Source organism: Denticeps clupeoides, chromosome 16 (genome assembly GCF_900700375.1).
Source record: "Denticeps clupeoides chromosome 16, fDenClu1.1, whole genome shotgun sequence".
Classification (NCBI taxonomy): Eukaryota; Metazoa; Chordata; class Actinopteri; order Clupeiformes; family Denticipitidae; genus Denticeps; species Denticeps clupeoides.
Genome location: NC_041722.1, coordinates 3,576,161 through 3,595,271, shown reverse-complemented (window position 1 = coordinate 3,595,271; position 19,111 = coordinate 3,576,161). Strand labels below are relative to the sequence as shown.

At 40.9% G+C, this 19,111-nt stretch overlaps 2 protein-coding genes across 3 annotated transcripts in view; one reads left to right on the top strand and one right to left on the bottom strand.

The window, feature by feature from the left end:
• Positions 1-12,430, bottom strand: part of myo1ea (myosin IEa) — a 39,556-nt gene extending 27,126 nt beyond the window's left edge. For both annotated transcript variants that reach the window (XM_028956331.1, XM_028956332.1), the window contains exons 1-2: positions 12,138-12,430; positions 463-606 (exon numbers count right to left, since the gene is read on the bottom strand). In XM_028956331.1, the coding sequence (XP_028812164.1) occupies positions 463-606; positions 12,138-12,140 (147 nt within the window). In that variant the 5' untranslated portion in view covers positions 12,141-12,430. The remainder of the gene's footprint in view (positions 1-462; positions 607-12,137) is intronic.
• Positions 12,431-16,000: 3,570 nt separating this feature from the next.
• Positions 16,001-19,111, top strand: LOC114766096 (uncharacterized). The gene is made up of 7 exons (XM_028956707.1): positions 16,001-16,465; positions 16,644-16,889; positions 17,019-17,456; positions 17,888-17,980; positions 18,063-18,087; positions 18,179-18,210; positions 18,298-19,111. The coding sequence occupies exons 1-7, from the start codon at positions 16,414-16,416 to the stop codon at positions 18,450-18,452; spliced, it is 1,041 nt and encodes a 346-aa protein (XP_028812540.1). The 5' UTR covers positions 16,001-16,413; the 3' UTR covers positions 18,453-19,111.

Sequence of the window (19,111 nt, the reverse complement as noted above, 5' to 3'; positions counted from 1 at the left end):
CTACCAACAAGGAACTTCCATTTATTATTTCTATGCCCTACATAGCCATATCAGGTTTCATTTACATCAGCTACTGCTGATGTGGGAAAATATCTTATCAAACATCTCTGCAGTGAAGCTGCAGACCCCAACTCCTCAATACTCCCATTAAGGCTTGCAGTTTGTTTGCAGAGTTCAGCCTGAATAAACATCGTCTAGGTTCAATCTGTCCGTCTGTGAGATTGGGGAACACAGAGTGGTGGCCTATTTTTTCATTCAGTAAAAAAACAAAAAATGAACCACACATGCAAATACACATACATGCACAAGCATGCAAACTCTTAGGCAGCTAAAATAGACTTCGAGAGACCTTCCAAAGCAGGACAGCTTATTAGGAATACAGTGGAACAAATCAAACCAAAGAGCTCAACAGTTGTCTGTGATGGACGGAGGCAGGTTTTCACGTGGGAATCCAAAGGATACGAAAATAAAGTCGTCCAAATATCTCTTCTTCAGGTTCTCCACGATGGCGTCCTCATTGATCTTCGTGAGAAGTACCATGTCATCCACACCACTCTGTTTGACATTATGGCTCTGCCAGTGGTACCGGTTATGGCCCCGGCTCCCCTGGAGAAGAAAAAAAACACACACAAGACCCAATGTCAGTTTCCAAAAGCACCCGTTCAGTGAGATGTCTGAGGTCCATTTACTGATTCAACAATTTTAAAATACAAACTGCTGTCTTTTAACCTCAACAGATGTTGGCTGTGTCTTGCCTTTTGGCCTAAAGAATTGTGCAAGGTCAGTATTCCCGTCTTTTCTGCTCACCGAGCCCAAGCAGTTTCCTCCTTAGACTCTATACTTATTCTTGTTCTGCTTTTGTTTAGTTTTTTTTTGTCACTCATCCTGAGCTATGAGTCAAAGTCATCTGCGCTACTGTGCGGAAAATATCCCAGCATGTTGCAAACGTTGAGCTTTTCCATCGACGAGCAGGTTGACATCTGGCTATTCCAATGTGATTAATTAAAGCACAACTTTGATTCTGACTGTGACACCATATTTCAATGTGAAATTTAATATTTGTATTTATTTTATTCTCGCCACACTTGGACAGGGGATAGGATTTAGAATGTCTTCCTCAACCTAAATTCCACAGCCTAAAATACACACACAATGCAGAAGTAGGTGACTGAGCATGGCAAGGGACCAAATTAAAAGAGTCTTTAGGCCAAAACCTAAATTAACTCACTGTAATAAAAGAGCACCAAGCACGGCCACGGTAAATTAGAGGGAAAATGAAGCACCGTCGTAACTAAGGCACACCACGATAACAGCAGAAAACCTTTACCGTATCTCAGCGTACGGGTGGGAGTCTGCGTAAATGAATGCAGGCGTCTACACATTTTTTACAGACTCTTTGCATAGAGAACAGGACAGCAGGAATGTTTATGGTGTGTGAGCGCTTTTGTTACTTGGTGAGTATTTTCCGCCGCTTTTTTCCCCAAGTTCTTTAATAGACATGCTGTGAATTAAATTCTCCAGACAGGACTTCTGTTTTTCACTGTTGCTGGTTGTACTTGGCATTTGAAATACTTGGAGGAGGACACATTAATAATGTGATCATAGCAAGAGACCTTGTAAGCACTGAGTGGATGGCGGTAAGACGATCAACACAGAACAAGAGCAGCCATGCAAGTCAGGACGTTGGAGACCAGGCTCATAACCGAGCTGTGAATAAGTTGAGGCATCCTCACCCCAAAACCCATCTGTAGCCACTCAGCACTCCAAAATTCAACACTGCTGTAATCAAAAAAACAATTCTGATCCACAGTCCTGGCCTATGGACACTCAGCACAAATTTGCAGACTGAATACTGTTCAACGCAATCAAATCCAAGAAATCTATCAGCGCATTATGAAAGGAACCTGAAACTGACATTCTCCAAAGCTAAACAACTTACGTAGGCTTCAGTACACACATGGACGCACCATACACATATTAGCAGGCCCACCTCCTCTGACTTGCATTGTTATTCTGTTAGTAGGTTAACATCAACAGAGCAGAAGTAGGGAAGTGCCTCCGCTCATAAAAACAATTGTGGATCTCGTGAAGAATGGTGGGTAGTAGCCTAGTGGGTAACACACTCGCCTTTGAACCAGAAGACCCAGGTTCAAATCCCGCTTACTACCATTGTGTCCCTGAGCAAGACACTTAACCCTATGTTGCTCCAAGGAGACTGTCCCCTGAAACTACTGATTGTAAGTCGCTCTGGATAAGGGCGTCTGATAAATGCCGTAAATGTAAATGTAAATGTAAAAGAATAACGATCCAATTTTTATTATATACCGTTTGATAAACTGCCAGTTTAAGGGCAGCAGTGGGATAGCGGCTAAGTAAGTGGACCAAAGGGTTGTGGGTTCAACAGGTTGTACCTGTCATGGCTGCCCACTGCTCACCAAGGGTGATGGTTACATGCAGAGGACACATTTGGTTTTGTCACCATGTTCTGTGCTTGCTGTGTATCACAATGACAAAAAGTGATTGTTAAAGTGAAAGTAATTGTAACTTTCACTTTAACAATCACTTTTCACTTTTAATATCCTCCCTTCCAGCTTTATATCCTTGCATCAACTTTGTGTGTTAATGCTTTTTAGCATTCGTCTAAAGTGGTAATGTCACTAATTTAGCTTACAGCGGATGTTATTTGTGGCTGACTGTAACAGATTCTCATAAACGCTTGTGCAGGTGAGACCCAGCTGTATGGTGGCTGTGTAATGCATGGCCAAATGCATAGAGCTCCCCTGGAGAACTCTTTACAATAACAATATTGCCATGGAAGCGGCACACAGACCCACACCTGCTGCAAAACAGTCCAAAACACACTGCTGGGCCTGGCTGACAGATCACAGAGGACATGCGATGCCTCTCTTTGTATTCCGCCAAAATAACCCAGATTTTACATTGGCCAAGTTTGTAACCTTCCACAACGTAAAACACATGTGTGACCTATATCTCAAAAAGGTCATAATTTATCCATTCTTTGTGCTTTGTTCAAAACTGTCGGTCTCAAGCTGTCCCTAATTTCTGAAACAGATCCCTTTCCCCCCCAAAAAAATGATGCCTGGGATTTTCAGCACCAGCCTGTCATCCATACGGCCAGACCTTCTCCTTCATGTAAAATACCATTGCCTTATATGGAGACTCCTGAGCAAGCCCAGCGCAGGGACCAGGAAATGGCTGGGTTTCATTCAGTATCGTTCTCCAGTCAGGACTCCCTCCCTCCCCTTTTCTTGTCCCTTTTCGCTGTTTTCTTTTCCACCACCTGGGTTTGAGAGCGAGGCCGGTTTTCACACAGGAGGTCTGATTTGCGGCACTCGCCGGCTTTGCTCTCCGAATGGTTTGAGCTGAGATGCTACGGTGGAAAACAAAACAGAGCATCAGCGGTACAACGATGGCGCGTCAGGAAGTCCAATTAACATTGAGTCAGAATTTGGCAGATGAATCGTCGAGCGAGTCCTGACCAAGCATGCGGCTTGTGGACCAATCAAGAAGTTGTTATCCCTTTATGGATAAAATGAGGTCTCCAGTTGTTACGATGCTGCAGAACAACAGACGGCCGATACACAAGCCCACCCTCATTACTGCTCCCCAACACCACTTCGCTGCCTTGGACAGCATGGAGTGGTTTGGCCAGGAAACCGGCAGTCGCTGTGGTGGCCTATTATCCGATTATGAGTGGAATTGCTAATGAAGTGCTGCTCCCAAACTGCAGAAGCCCCGTTTACACACAGATCCCACCCACTGGGTCCTACTGGAGAGACATTTCAGATTACAGCTACATACTGAGTTTGCTGGGCTGAAGGACCTTCCCAATGAATTGTAAGCCTGCATACTTTTGATGGATTTTTCTTTAGGTCAACCTTTAGGACCCAATTCGTCCATGCCATGCTAAATAAAGCCTTATTTATTGACCATAACTGAATATAAAGAATCCGGCCCCTTGGTGAAAATATGTGAACCTCCAGGATAATGATCTGTTGAAAAGAAGGCAATTGGAGCCACCAATTGGAGCCAATTCTGGTGTGGCTTTGACCTGCCCTGCCATATGAAAACACACCATTTTGGTTTCTTTTATTTTTGGGTAAAGATTTAGCACAGAGAAAACGAGTGTGCAGAAAGTGGGCATCTTGCACACATCAGGCTAAGGATTTGCTTGCTCCCATAGCACTGCATGAGCTGTGGCACAACATAAACAAGGAGATGGTGCCAAAGAATTCACTGTTATTGTCTTAAGACACAGCTGGACAGTTAACATATTTTTCTGCCATGCCCTAGGTCACTGCCAGGTCAAATGGGACTCCTAGTGATCTCCAATCCCTGGTCTTTGACTCATAAACTTGTCCTTCTGTGCTTACAGTGGCACATCTGTCTCCAGTGTGCTGGGCTACTTCTCCTTGGAAAAGGAACCACATTCCTTTGGGATCAACCACCTGCGTTTTATAACGGCTGTGGAAAAACGTATGCTACACCAAGTAAGATGTTGCCAGTAGCACAAGGTGCTCGGGTGAGTGAGAGAAAAACCAAGTAAGTTCAAATGAGAGCACCGCTGTGAAACGTTCAACCCCAAAAAACAAGCTTAGCTAATGACTTCAACATCTTCAGCTTCGCACAGGAAGGACAATCAGATTCTTTACTGAGCCAAAGTGGATGGAATTTCCATTAAGGTCATAATGCACACCAGACATTGCTGCTATGTCTCCATCTGAAGAGCTGCTGGAAAGGAATATGCCAGGAAAACAAGACCCGGGTCAAAGTGGCACAATCCAACCTATACCGAGCTTCAAATGTCTCGTTCTTTACAACAAAATTGGGGACAACATGTGTTCCAGCTTTGTTCTGCTACTAGGATTATTAATGCCATTTGCAAATGTAGCATATGAGTCACTGATGATAAATACCCTTTCAACCATTATTTGGGTGGAGATTTACTCTGAAAACAATCGTTTAGTGTTTCGTCCATGGTTTACATGGACAAACCCCATGTCACTCATTCAAGAAAGTAGACAGTCACTTTGGTCGGGGTTATTCTATACTGCATTATAAAGCTCACAGATGAGGGAGTAATGTTCCAAGTATTTTGCTTTGGCAAACAGTAGCCCTGTTCAAACTGAAACCCAGATTACGACAGGTTTGACTTGCAAGAAAATACATCTATTAATAATGCAAAGTCCCACGACTGGATGGGAGACAGTGTATTCTCCTCATGTTCACAACAATCTTTCTTAATGAAAAACAAAAGGCCGAAATGAGATGTACCTGTGAACCACAATGCATTATACATCTGTATCATTTACATTATTATTTCCCGAAGAGTCAGGCTATGTCTTTTTGTGTTACTTTGAAGGCTGTTAGCATCATGTTGGCAAACTATGACGGGGTCAGTCTTGCACCAGGCAGGCATGTGAGTTCTATCCAGTTATATAACTGCAGCTTAATTACAGACAGCAGAGAAGCCCAGCCTGTTGGGATTGGGTGTGGAGCCAAAGGTGCCAGGCCTGTGTTCACAGACAATGCCCCTTCTGGAGAGTTCTTTTTTATTTGTTGCTGATCTGGCATTAGCTTTGCTTACACAAACCCTTTGCATCAGAGAAAATATATTGCTGGGCTATATCTTTGTTGGGATGTGCCATCATATGCAACACTCTCACCTTGTACCAAATATTATGTGCAATATTATTGTATATGTGTATATTGCACTAAATCACCTAATTATTATATCTTATTTTGACTTCTATTCATATTATGGTTCTTTTTCTTTCCACAATCTTATTTTATGAGGGTTTTTTTAGATTATGCAGACTTATTTATTTGTTTGTTTGTTTGTTTAGTATTGTACATTTGTACATTATTCTGCTGTATTGTGTGTCTGTGTGATGTGGCAGTCACCACACAAACAATTTCCTCCTGGATAAATAAAGCTTTAATGATTCTGATATCAATAATCCAACATGCCAACCACACAACTATCTATAAAAATAAGTTACCCCTTTAAGCTATAATGAACAGAGAAACATCATGGGTTTGCATACAGTGATTATCAAGGTGACCTGTATGTGTGTGTGTGTGTGTGTGTGTGTGTGTGAATAGACAGAAAAAGACTTCTTTGACATCATATTATTATAAATCTCTGTACCTGAACAGTCTATACTGACTGAACCCTGTTAGAATATCAGAAGCAGTTAAGCACAAAGGTAGCTAATTTTGTACACACACCCACACACACACACACACACACACACACACACACACACACACACACACATATATACATATATAGACACACACACTTGGCCAGTCAGGTTGAACATTTGTGATTATTTTAGGCAGGCTTGAGCTGGTGGTAATTTAATGACTCTGAATCTGGGAAGAGAATCAGTTAAAAGGCCGGGAAGAAGATCCCCCTCCTGCTGCTGGCATATTGTCCTTGGTCCATTTTAAACAAATACACTAAGAAATAAAACTCTTGGGGCAAATTTAGCCACATTCTTAAGCTGTTTTAAAGCTGGAAAAAACATTGAGATTTTTTAAATATTTGATTTATTAGAATTGATTATAAATCTGTCGGATTTACTTGAACGGTCGTGTTTCACTGAAGTCTAGGTGTTCTTGAAAAACAAAGGGCCAACAGATGTGTTTCCTCCAGTGCTTTCCTCGGCAGAGAGCCTGGGACAAATCTATAGAGAACACGGCTTCAAAGACTCCGTCATAAACTCCTTTCCTTGGACTTGAAGACTGAAAAGTACAATGATAATGTCTTGGCAACAACCCTATTAGTGGAATTTAAGGGGCTTCAGACTTTTTTTGTTTCAGGCAATTAAAAAAGAACAAACACCCATAGTTTTTGCTCTTTTATGCTGCATCTCCCTTACAGCTTAAGGAGACAAGCTAAACATGTCGTTTATTGCTGGTATGCAAATATTTGTGGGATTTCACGGACATCACTTGTCCAGGCATCTTTAAAAAATGAAATATGATTGTTCCTTATTGATATAAGACATTAGTGCAAATCCTATTCAAATTCAAATCGAATTCAAATCTGTGCTCTGTGGCCCTACATCGCAGCAGATGATCAACCCAGACGAGGAATGACACAGGTTTTCCCAAATCCACTACTGAAAAGCAGCTCTGTGCGACTGCATCTGCGGCAGCGGCTGCCATAAAGCGAGTTCCGCTCAAATCAATATTTGCCTTTCAGCTGCGCTAATTCCAAGAACACCAAGGTGCACAGTCCACACAAGGTCCCTACTGCACAACAGGTCAGCTAGGGCTTCACCCATTCCCCTCACCCATTAACCCAGCATTGCTATGCCAACATAAATTGCGCAGACACACACAACATGAGCTATTACTGACTATACCCCGGCAGTAAATCAGTAACAGGCCTGTGTGGGAGCTGGACTAAGTATGCAGCGAAAGGCAGCGCTGGTTTAGTGGTCGGGGACAGCACATCGTACCGTGGGGCACAACGCGGATTTCGCTGCAACAAGGAGTCCTGCTGAACGTCACTTGTAAGGCAGGAACGCCCTTCACAAATGAAGGTGTTGTTCAAACGCCGGCGTGGCCACGGTGTCAGATCCGCACTGTAGCTCTATCAGGGCTTGAGTTCACCAGTGAGGTTTCGCAGGGTGGGAGGGGGGCTGAATGTGCACTCTTCAAAAACCAAAAGAAAAAAAACTAAGAAAAGCAAACAGGGCAACAGAGGAATGTTGCCGGCAAGACTCTCTTACTCAGAGGCAACGGGAATTGTGTGCAGGCATGTGACTGAAAGCCTCAATGGAACCCACTACAGCTGACGGGAAAGGTGGAAAAACACCCTCCCTGGTAGACTCACATATGAACCTGGTGTGCATAAAGCAGCAGGTTCGAATCCTACTCACTCCCTTAGTGTCCTTAAGTGAGGCACTTAACTCTGAGTTGCATTACGATAGAACTATAGCTGGACTTGGCTATTCAGTCAGACTACTGTCCTGGTCCAAGTATGATTTATTCACTCCATTTTCTGCTGTAAGACAGCAATATTTGGGCAGCTTTGTATAGGTTACATCAGTTGAGTTTTAATGAAATCAGACACTATTTTATGGTAACTATAATAGTCAAATTTGTCAGATTATGAAATTCATTGTTTTTTTCACCTCATATTTTGAGGCGAAAGTGTACGACCTGAGAAACACCCATCTTCATGGCCAGCTTCTGTTCTGGGGGTTCGGTCCGAACCCAAAAATTTACACTCCTCACTAGTCTACCGACATCTACCAACCTAGTCTGCCTCCAAACCAGACCAAAATGCAACGGCTACACTCATTTCTCATACAAACATATATCTTTTTCCCCAAACATCCAATCCAGAATGAATAAATGTGATACAGGCCACGGCAGGGTTTTTTCTTTCTTTCTGCTCCAGCCTTCAAACGATGAGCCGCCTCAATGACTTCCAGATGTCCTGATCTCTTGATTCCCTGACAGCAACAGTATAACAGCAATCGCACATTAGCAATGTAAATTTTCCCATGGCAGCGCCTCGCTTCACGGCGCCGTGCCCTCCAAGTCACGTTCATGGACATCTCTCGCTGCCGAAAAATGAGCAGTTACTGTGTAATCCTTATCCCTCAGTATGCATGTGCCAGATTTCCCACGGCCAACATGGCTTTGTTGACCTGTCACCTGCACGCCAACACAACCAGATTTGCACTCTTTATGGAAAAAAAAACATATACCAATTACGTCTCTATTCAAACTCAAACAGCCGGTGCATTAATCTGACGTGAAAGAGCACTGTAACATGGAAGAGGTAAAGTAGTTATGAACTCCAAAATAGGAAGAGGTGGCCTGCATCAAGCCTGCATAATCCCAGTGTTCTTCAGGTTAAAGATCATTATGGAGAGCGGTCTGCTTTTAAACATGCTTTTATTTTAAACAAACCACTATAAATGTGGGGTCTGTATGTCAATGTATTAATAGAATTGCATAGAATTGCACTGTGATCTGATTTCCGTACGTATTTTGCAACTCCCAATTGTAACGTCATGCTAGTTTTGAGATGACTGGTTGCATGAAAATTATGAAAATGTGTGAAATATGCAAATATTGCAACTCATTATTTGAAAATTTCTCTTGACGGAATGTGGACGCGATGAAACAAGACAAATGAACACTGATGAAAACATTAAAAGATTTCTTGTGTCGGTTCTGCTTTAAACTACAGATACCATCTCAGAAATCATTGTCTACACCTGACAAGTCATCCAAACATCCTAAACCACCGAGCGCTGATTTAGATGTTAAAGTGCAGCAGCTTGTACTTTCATTACTCTTACTTTTGCCAAATGAAGTCATAGCTCAGAGAATTCACAACATGTGAGCGTCAGCACAGCACAGCATTTCATTTTGGTGTGTTTCATGCCAAATTGCTGGTAGTTCAGCAAAAGCAACGTCCTGTGACAAAATAACCAAACATACAAGTCGTGGGTTATTGTTCAGGGGGAAGGATGCAAATATTCAGGGGAAATATCCAGTTAACACCCCAAAAAGGAGGTTCGCCTATTATAGCCTTGGATATTTCAAGGATGAACGTATAGCAGGTCACAGCGTTGAATACAACTCTCCATTTCAATAAGACCATCCAGAAAAACAAACACTCCGTAACCGCAAAACAACGTCTCCTTAAAATGCTGAAATATTTATGCAAGGTGTTCCCCAGAGAAGATCTGGCCTGCACAGTCTGTGAATAAATATTAGGTCTGGTGCTTCATTCTTCTCATACTTGAAACAGCAGACGACCGTGTGCTCGCCATTCATGAGGTCCAAACGCAGAGACCTGAGCTCTGGTCGTGTTTTGCTATCGAGCCTACCAAACGTATTCCAAGTGTCAGGAGATGAGCCAAGAAAACCAAGAAGAAGCAGGTCAGTGACTTGAGACGGTCTGAATGTGAGGTGGTGAGTAGGCTGACACTGCTCTCGTTTCAGTTGTGGAAAAAGTCCGGTCTCACCAAATCTCCAGGTGCTGATGTGAAAAGCTGAGGGGACCGTGTACTTAAAAATAGTAAAGTGTGCATTTCTTACACGATAAAAGCCACATTAAGAAATCAGGAAACACAGCAGACACACACTTTCATTAAGAAGAAAAGATTAAAGTAAGATATATAGGCCTCTAATCTAACCTGTAGACAATTAGCATAAAACCGGGCTCAAAAAGAGAACTTTTTGCTCGCTGAAATACAAACATCTATCCAACACAGAGATTCTCTGCGAGATTCCCCACCACCGCCGCCTTCCACAGAAAACGCTTAGTGGAGCAGGACGAGGACGTGAAAGTCAGACTTGGACAGAGGGGGATGTGGGATTGCCGGATCCACTAATGAACAACAGATGCTGTCATACTGACCCCACTATTCATCCTCTGACAGGGAGAGGAGCACAAGCAAAGCTACTGTCTGCTGACAGTCAGAATGACTGTTTATTTAGCTCCTTTTCCACACACAACCCAAACAATGGAGACCTCAGATGCCTTGGAAAGAGGTTTTCAAAGACGAGCATCAATGTTGTACATAAATAATGGACCACCATGGATATTATTAGAAAGTAATCAATTAGCTCTGGTTAATCTTGAGTGACATTACAAGCCTCTCAGATAAATTACTGGATCAAGTCAGTTTATGTTCCTACTACATATAAGACATTTAAGATGTCAGTACGTTCCCTTCTCCAGTCATCAGATCTTTTTCTATTGGTCTTTTTTATTACACGCTTGTGACATCCTGATTACAAAATAGTTTCCAAATGGCCCATGTCACCGCCCCGTTTTGTTTTACACACAATTTGCAACTGAAGGTTTGTGGCAGGCGAGTTCCATGACACCAGACACCAAGCAACCTGCCACAGAGGGAACATATCACTTGGTGTTGGGAGTGTAGGTGCCCACTGTCAGCAGGGGCCGTGAAGCGATAATGGGGAGTTTACAGGGAAATAATGAGCAGATTAATGGACTGTCCTCCTCACTCCAGAGCAACACAGCAGAGGTGCCTGGAACAAGCATACAATCACTGAGTCGCACACACTCAGCACTTGAACTGGGTTTTTTTTATCCTCCACGTTGTCTGGAGATGTCTGCAGTGCAGGTACTTTGTATGTATGGCCATTTGAGCATTTTCCCACCAGGCAGTGCGTTAATAAACTGCTGAGTGTGCATAACCATAGTTCACTTGAAGTCCCCCTGTATTCCTGAGGGGAACCGGTTCTGCAGGCTACATACTTTCCTATTGTCAGTCTGCTATACTCACAGAACTCCTCAGACCGGCTTTATCTGATCTGCCACTCAGGAGGAAGACTGTATGCATCTCAGGAATTATGCACACCATGAGACTGCTAGTGTCAACAAGGCATGCATTCATGATAGTGTACATCTGTGAATTATTGCTGTCCACAGAAACAGTAGGTTTTTGGCATTACGTAAAAAGTATAATAAAGGACTGATACTGCTGGGATTGTTTAAGATTGATCACTGCTGTTGGGATTTGGGACAGAGCAGAGAATGTAAACAGACCAAAACCTCATAAAACTTCAAAAGCATAACGCACCCACAACTTTCCATCATCAACCTCAGGCCTAAGCCTCATGTCCACATTTAGGAAGCATGTGACCTCTAGGTAAAATAGTGTTACTATGGTTGTCACCATAGCAACCACTTCTCTCCACCCTATGCACCACTACATTAGCCTCAGTGTGATTATAATTGGACGCTGCACGATCGAGTGTTCTGATGTCCCACTGGGTTATACTGGTTTCTGTCATAAGATTTATTTTTTTAATCCACACTGTGTTGGAAAAGCAGTTCATTTACTTGCCATAAATCATAAACATGGTTTGATTTGGACTTCTGAGAAGCTGCTAAGCCTCTGCATCAAAACACCAGACATGTCTTACTTCATTTTCTAACAGGACAACCATTAGGACAATGTTCATCTTAGGGGGTGATGATAAGCCTACAGAGTGGAAATAAAAAATGAACTGCAGAACTGGACTGTATAAAAAAGCGTACTGCTGAAGTACAGATCATTTCACACTGAAAAAACAGGGAAGATGGTTTAATAGAAGGAGCTTACCATTCTTTCTTCTTTCTTCAGACAAGTTCGACTATTCCAAAGTGAATTTCAATGATATAAAATGTTTTGTGATGATATTAGGAAGCCTTTGAAAAAAACGTTAAAATTTCAAGTAAAAAAAGACAAAAAGATAACCAAAAACAAAAGAGTCCAGTAGTAAGCGGGAAGCCAAATGGCCACCAAGGAAACGTCGCTCAGGTTCTCCTCAGGACCAGCCTCCTCCGGCCATACCGCAGCGACCCACCCGCCAGCCGCACAGACTGCAGCGGCGACGGCGAACGGGAAAGTTAAACTTCGAGGCTGCTGGGTGACGCCACTGTCTGAAGCAAACAATCCATATATGGAGAACTGGCCCGGAGGCCCCAGCCAATGGGAACATCCGCACATCGCCTCGCAACCAATGGGAGCGTCCGCGGGGAGTTCGCCCAGCGTCTCCAGCCAATGGGAGCGACCCGTCGCCGCGTCACTCAGGAGGGATTCCCACTACATGACTTCAGCCTGCGCAGATCCGCAGTCTGCGTTAGCAAACACCAATTCTAGTACAGAATAAAAAAAAGGAATACGGCTGTTTTCTGAATTAAACAAGGCAAATCAATATATTCTCATTGCATTAATACATTCCGCCTGCTTTTACTGTATTGCTATTAATAATATTCTGAAAACTCATTACTACTTAACAAAAGGATTGTAACAAAATATGTTGCATTTTGCATCCATAAACGTGATATAAAACCAATTATAATCTAGATCTTTTCAGACTATAAAAACACACTGTGTGTTTTAGGGAGGATGAGTGTTCCTGTCATTATGTGGGTGTCGTGCTCCTGATTGTGTAAATCTGTGTGTGGTTATAAATTGATGCCTATTGTATCGTGTCGATGCCGGGTTATGGTCATTCTCCTGTCTGTGTCTGTGTACGTGTTCGTGTTTTTTATAATTAAACTGCAGGGTATAATATTTCAGTTTTATCAGTTTTGTATTTGATCGTTTGGATCTTTTCAGGTTTTTATTTGTCTGCTGTGTAGATACATTTTTAGAACAGGCTTAAATGTATTGCAGTTACGGAACATTACTAACTGCACGTTAATGACTAATTGGTTTTCAATTGATTACCATTGATTTAATTGTAAGAGAACCCTTCGAAGGTCTGACATTAGAAAACCTTTAAGGGTATTTTGTAGAAAACATCTGTCGCCATCTACAGTCCATACGCTTTACTACGCTGCAGAAACAGGCGTGATGGACTGATAACATGCATTTGGTTCTTCCAAGAAAAACGTAATGGAATAGAAATTAAAAATGTGCATATTCCCCACCTTGAATCTTTTAACTGCATTTCATGGTAAGGTTGGCTTTTAATTATCATTTAAATGTACTTAAATGTACATTTAAGGCATTTTGCAGACACCCTTATCCAGAGAGACTTACAACGTGCTTTCAAGTTACCATTGATGAAGTGATCAGTTCTAGTTCACTAGGACCCCCAACTACAAATACAACCTTTTTATTCACTCTGTTGTAGATTCAACCACCAAGGCTGCGGACTGTTGTAGAACCAGAGAGCTGTGAGTTGTCCAGGTAAATAGCAAGATCCTGATGTGGTGAAGAATCTGCTGGAATGAATATTAGTTCAGTTTTGGTGGGATTGAGTTTGAGGTGATTGGCTGCCATCCAAATGAGATGTCGGTTCGACATGCAGAGATCTTGGAAGCAGCATGTAGATCAGAGGAAAAGAGAAGATGAGTTGTGTGTCGTCGGCATAGCAGTGGTAGGATAATCCATGTGAGGAAATGACCTCACCAAGTGATCTCGTGTAGCGGGAGAAAAGGAGAGGACTGAGCCTTGAGGGACACCAGTGGAGAGTCTACGTGAGGCAGAGGTGGATCCTTTCCAAGTCACTTGGTAAGATCGCTCATTAAGGTAGGAAGCAAACCACTGCCATGCTGAGCCCTGAATTTCAAGCCTCTTCTGGATTGACAAGAGAGTCTTGTGGTTAATGGTGTCAAATGCTGCAGAGAGGTCAAGGAGAAGAAGAACCGATGACTGTTTTGCCAATCTGGCTGCATGTAGCTGCTCGGTAACAGCCAGAAAGGCAGTCTCTGTAGAATGAGCTGTTCTGAAGCCAATTATCAAACAGCATTGCAAGATGCAAACAGTATTGTTTTTCCCCAATCAGGTTTAAAATAGAAATTAAAATCTGCTCTGTCAGTTTAAAGCTCACCAGGTTCCTCTATTTCCCTGGTTTGTGTTTTGTTGGCTCTAATTTTCATCATAAACTTAACTATGTTGTGCCTAGTGCCTGATAACCAGTAATGAACCTTTACCAAATTAACCATATATAATATCAGAAGAAAAAAAAGAATTAGAAGAGGATCACTGCTTGTGAGAGAGGACACATCACACTGCAGTTTTTATAACATTTTCTTTCAGTCACTAACAAGCTTCACACTTTTTTAAAACTGGGTACGGAAGACCCACTTAAATTTTTCACTTTTTGTTATATTGCAGTCATTTGCTAAATACATTTACTTTTCTCCTCATTAATGTACACACAGCACCCCATAGTGACAGAAAAACACAGAATTGCTGACATTTTTGCGGATTTATTAACAGAGAAAAACTGAACTAAGTATTCGGACCCTTTGCTGTGACCCTCATATATATTTAACTCGGGTGTTGTCCATTTCTTCTGATCATCCTTGAGATGGTTCTACACCTTTATTTGAGTCCAGCTGTGAACACCACACCCCTGTCTATATTATTTTATATAGTTACACATACACAACAGAGTAAAAATAATAGTTGGGGGGTCCTAGTGAACTAGAACTGAATACTTCATTGATAACATGAAAGCATGTTTTAAGTCGCTCTGGATAAGGGCGTCTGCCAAATGCTACAAATGTAAATGTATGTGAATTTGTTGACTTTAAGGATCACAGAAAATGTTTTGATTTTAATTAAAATTGTGAATCAGATTTTTTAATCACAATGCGATTGCGATATAATAAATGGCAGTGGTTTGCAGTGGTGGCCTAGTGGGTATGGAAGCGGACCCGTGATCAGATGGTTGATGGTTCAAATCCCAAGCCACCAAGGTGCCACTTAGGTACCACACATTGATTGAATGCATACATAAATAGTAGAGTTTAACCATGTCACGGTATCTGGCAAAACAGCGGCGGAGAGCTGACAAGCAAAAATGACGGTGGTCCTCTGGCATTTAAAACAAATGTATTAATTTAGACAGACATCTTGCCCCCCCACCCCACCCCCTAAGTTATACCTTCATTCTACACTTTTCAGTTTTATTTGCATGATACTTTTTACATTGCTCATGTTGTGTATCTGTACACAAGTTGCAATGTACTCCTCAAGCATACTCCTTTTATTACAACACACGGCAAAAGAGAACAAATCAACCTTGTGTTCTTAAATGGCTGCTATCTAGTCCATCCCTCCCTCTTCATCCTGGGAGACCGGAATTTCTTGCACACACATACCCTGTTTTCCTCATTGCTCTCCCACATGGCTTATTACAAGGCACATAGCATACATTTACATTTCCAAATAACAAGAATACACATAAACACAATTCTGGTGTTCCAAATACTCCACAAAGCAGCATTTATAGAAGAATAAGAATGAAATCAGTCAAGGTTTGAAGGAGCTTTTTACAGTGTCTTTTTTGACAGTGTGGCCATTTAGTTAGAAGATTTGAAAGGAATAAGCAGCTGCCTCTATTTTTATGTTTTTAAAAAAAGGAAGTTGAAAATTCTACATCCTGTTTCTTCATCTGGTTACATCCATTCTTCTTTATAATTCTCCTTTTCATGGTTTTCACATTTCCTCACTTCTTTGTTATGTGATAATACCATAGACATTTCGCCTTCTACATAAATCATATTTGTCCAGGGCTATAAGCAATAATATATAAGCAATGCTTATTATTAGCCTGGAAGAGACTCAATTTTTTAAAGCAAATTATTCATACTGTGGTGCTGGTGGGTGGAGACTGGCAGTTTGTTTCCAGGATGCAATGCGGATAGCTGTGTGTGTGATTTCCTGGACTGATTTCAGCCTTGTTACAAGGTTCTGGGTTATGTTCTTAATATTTTTATTTAAATTTGTAATATTAAATAAGGAATAAGACAACAACAGGTTCTATTAGGTTTAGGCTTCTTCTGGTATTCTTGTGGTATTGCTGTAATATGATGTTCACAGACATTTGCAGCATCCTGCTTTGATACATTTGGAATCTTTACCAGAAACAGCAGCAATGATTACAGTGGTTCTGTTCCTCTTCACGTGCATCGTGGACATGACCCTTGGTGAGTGGCCTTGGGTTGTTCGAATACTAGTTTGGTTTAAACATTATCGTCAATATAGATTTTGGTTTTTAGTAATTAAATATCAATTGAGAGAAAATTGCCTGTTTTGTAGAAAACACACTTAGAAATTCAATGTTCTAAAACTAATTTTCTGTTTCCTTCACATTTGTGTCTTTAGCGAACAGTTACTTTTATTATAAAAAGGATGGCGAGGAGTCTCCCTGTAAAGGCCTCTGGCAATGCGACACCAATTTGGACAATACTGTGAATTTTAATTGTACAGAAGAGTCTGATGAATGTAGCTGTAGTGATTCTAACACATTTGTTGCATGTGTTAATGCTTTCTGCTCAAATCATTTATATCCGTTCAAACCGTCACCCTGCACTAAAGATTCCTACATTTTTGCTCAGGAACAGACAGATTGTGAGTATAATTTTCTTTTTTTGGTTTTACTTTTTGAAAACATATGGATGTAAATATATGGTTATAAATGGACTGCTTTAGTAACAATATTTCATTACAGTGATTAATTATTTTCTTCTTTTTTTGTAGTGACAGATGAGCAGCAGAACCCAAATTCATTAAATCCATCTGAAGGAAATACAGTTTCTTTAAACTGTACTTTTCATATAAAAGATAACTATAAAAACCACCAATATGTTGTCTACTGGATAAAGACAGAAAATGTTGTCAGCACTTGTGTGTATTCCTATGATTTTAATCCTCATGATGGTCTTCATTATAACCACCACTGTAATATAGATGCTGAACTGAGTAAGAGGATATCAAACATTTCATCTGAACCCAGTGCACAGCACAACTTTCACCATTTGACAATCAATGAAAGTCAGTTGTCAGACAGTGGACGGTATAGATGTGTTCTAAATGTTCTGAAAAAAAACAACGACTGGAAGGTGATCAGTGACATCACCGTCACAGTGGACAAACGAACAACCACCAGCAAACCAGATCCTGTGTCCACTTCTGCTGGTAAGATACCCGTATTTTGCAGATCTTCTGTTTGGCACATTTGGGTTATAAGCAGTAGCATCTCTGGCACAGAATGCCCAATGAAACACAACAAACACTAACATGTATGTATTTTTTCACCTTTCTGATTGTAATATCAACCAAAACAATCCATATATTTACAGCACTACCACGTCTATCAACATGAAGTATTCTCTCTGATGGCTATTTCAGCACATTTACTACAACATAAGTTTTCTTTGAAGAAAATGTTGTTGCCACTGAGATGCCTCTGGTTAAATGGATGTTTTGTCTGGTTCTCCAACTGTATTGCGATTGCCTTTTTTATTCAGCATGCCATCACCTTTACCAGAAACAACAAAAATAACAATTCAACCAGAATATGCTGTCTGTAAAACGTGTACAAATGTGGTGTTTTTAACGTGTTGCAGTTCCCTTTTATGTAACGGCAGCCCTGTTAGTCCTCCTTCTTCTTGTCATCATCAGTGTCATGATCCTGAAGAAAAAGAGAATCAAGTCTCGAGGTAAAATGGTTTAATAAGCCATTATAGTCCATTTCATTACCATCCTACAGCTTGATCTTGTCAATGTGTTTTTTATCCACAGATACCAAAAATATTTTGGAGCAAAGGTATTGCTTTACATTGTTCATGCAGTTACTGAAGAGGAAGTTAGATGTTTATACCGGTTTTAACACCAGTTTTTTATTTTTTATTTTTCAGTTCCAGAAATAAAAACCAGGAAGAAACTGACTGTGAGTTTGTTTCCATGCCACTTGCTTTCAATGTGTGGTTAAGAAAAATAGATTATTCTGTTTAAATGATAAAATCTCTGTCTGCAGGTTCCCCATACGCGGTAGGGTGGGGTCAGGAAACCCCCCAGTCACTGGTGCAACAGCCAAATGCTGTCATAAGAACCAACGGACACAACACAAATATGACAGAACCCTATTCTGTTCTCAAGTTCAACTCTATTTATCAGTCTTCCGACCACTAACATGACAGATGAGGGCGGATTCATATGAGCTCAGTTACTCAACTTCCTTTTGCCCATTTCATAGACCCAGTTTACATTGCTGTTTTGCTGTAGTTGTTAATTTTTTTCTTTTGTGAACATTTAATATGTCTATGACACATTTTCTAGAGAAACACCAATTCATTTTAATTGTCATACAGAAAGGATCTTTTTTTTTATATATTTTTGTTGTCCAAAGCACAGTGTCAGTCAGATTCAAACTGTAAGATGAGTTTTTTCAACTGTTTTTTTTTTTTTTTTAAATGACAACACCTAAAAATCTGTATTATATGTTAGTCTTAAAAATAACTACAAATGTCTTCTAACTAGCACTAATGTTTGTTTCTGATGCCAGAATTTAATTTTGAATGAACAAACCTGAACTCAAATTACAAAAGTGTGACTTCTAACCAAGCCCCAGTTTCCTCACTTCAGCCCTTTTTTGTCCATTTCCATTTTTTAAAAATTGCAGCATCTTGTACTTGCCTCTCTGGCTTTGTTGGCTAATATTTCTTCAGGCTTTTCTATGCTGACACTCTGCCAGAATTCATTTTTGTTTTGTTGTCCTGAAATAATTTTTTTTACACAAGCAAGTTTGACAAAAGTACTGTTGAAATAAAAAAGAAAAAAATGTCATCTAA

Coding starts and splice junctions, on each gene's coding strand:
- LOC114766096 (XM_028956707.1), top strand. CDS start 16,414: ATGATTACAGTGGTTCTGTTCCTCTTCACGTGCATCGTGGACATGACC. Junction 17,981..18,062: donor AAAGAGAATCAAGTCTCGAG/GTAAAATGGTTT, acceptor TTTTATCCACAG/ATACCAAAAATATTTTGGAG. Junction 18,088..18,178: donor AAAAATATTTTGGAGCAAAG/GTATTGCTTTAC, acceptor TTTATTTTTCAG/TTCCAGAAATAAAAACCAGG.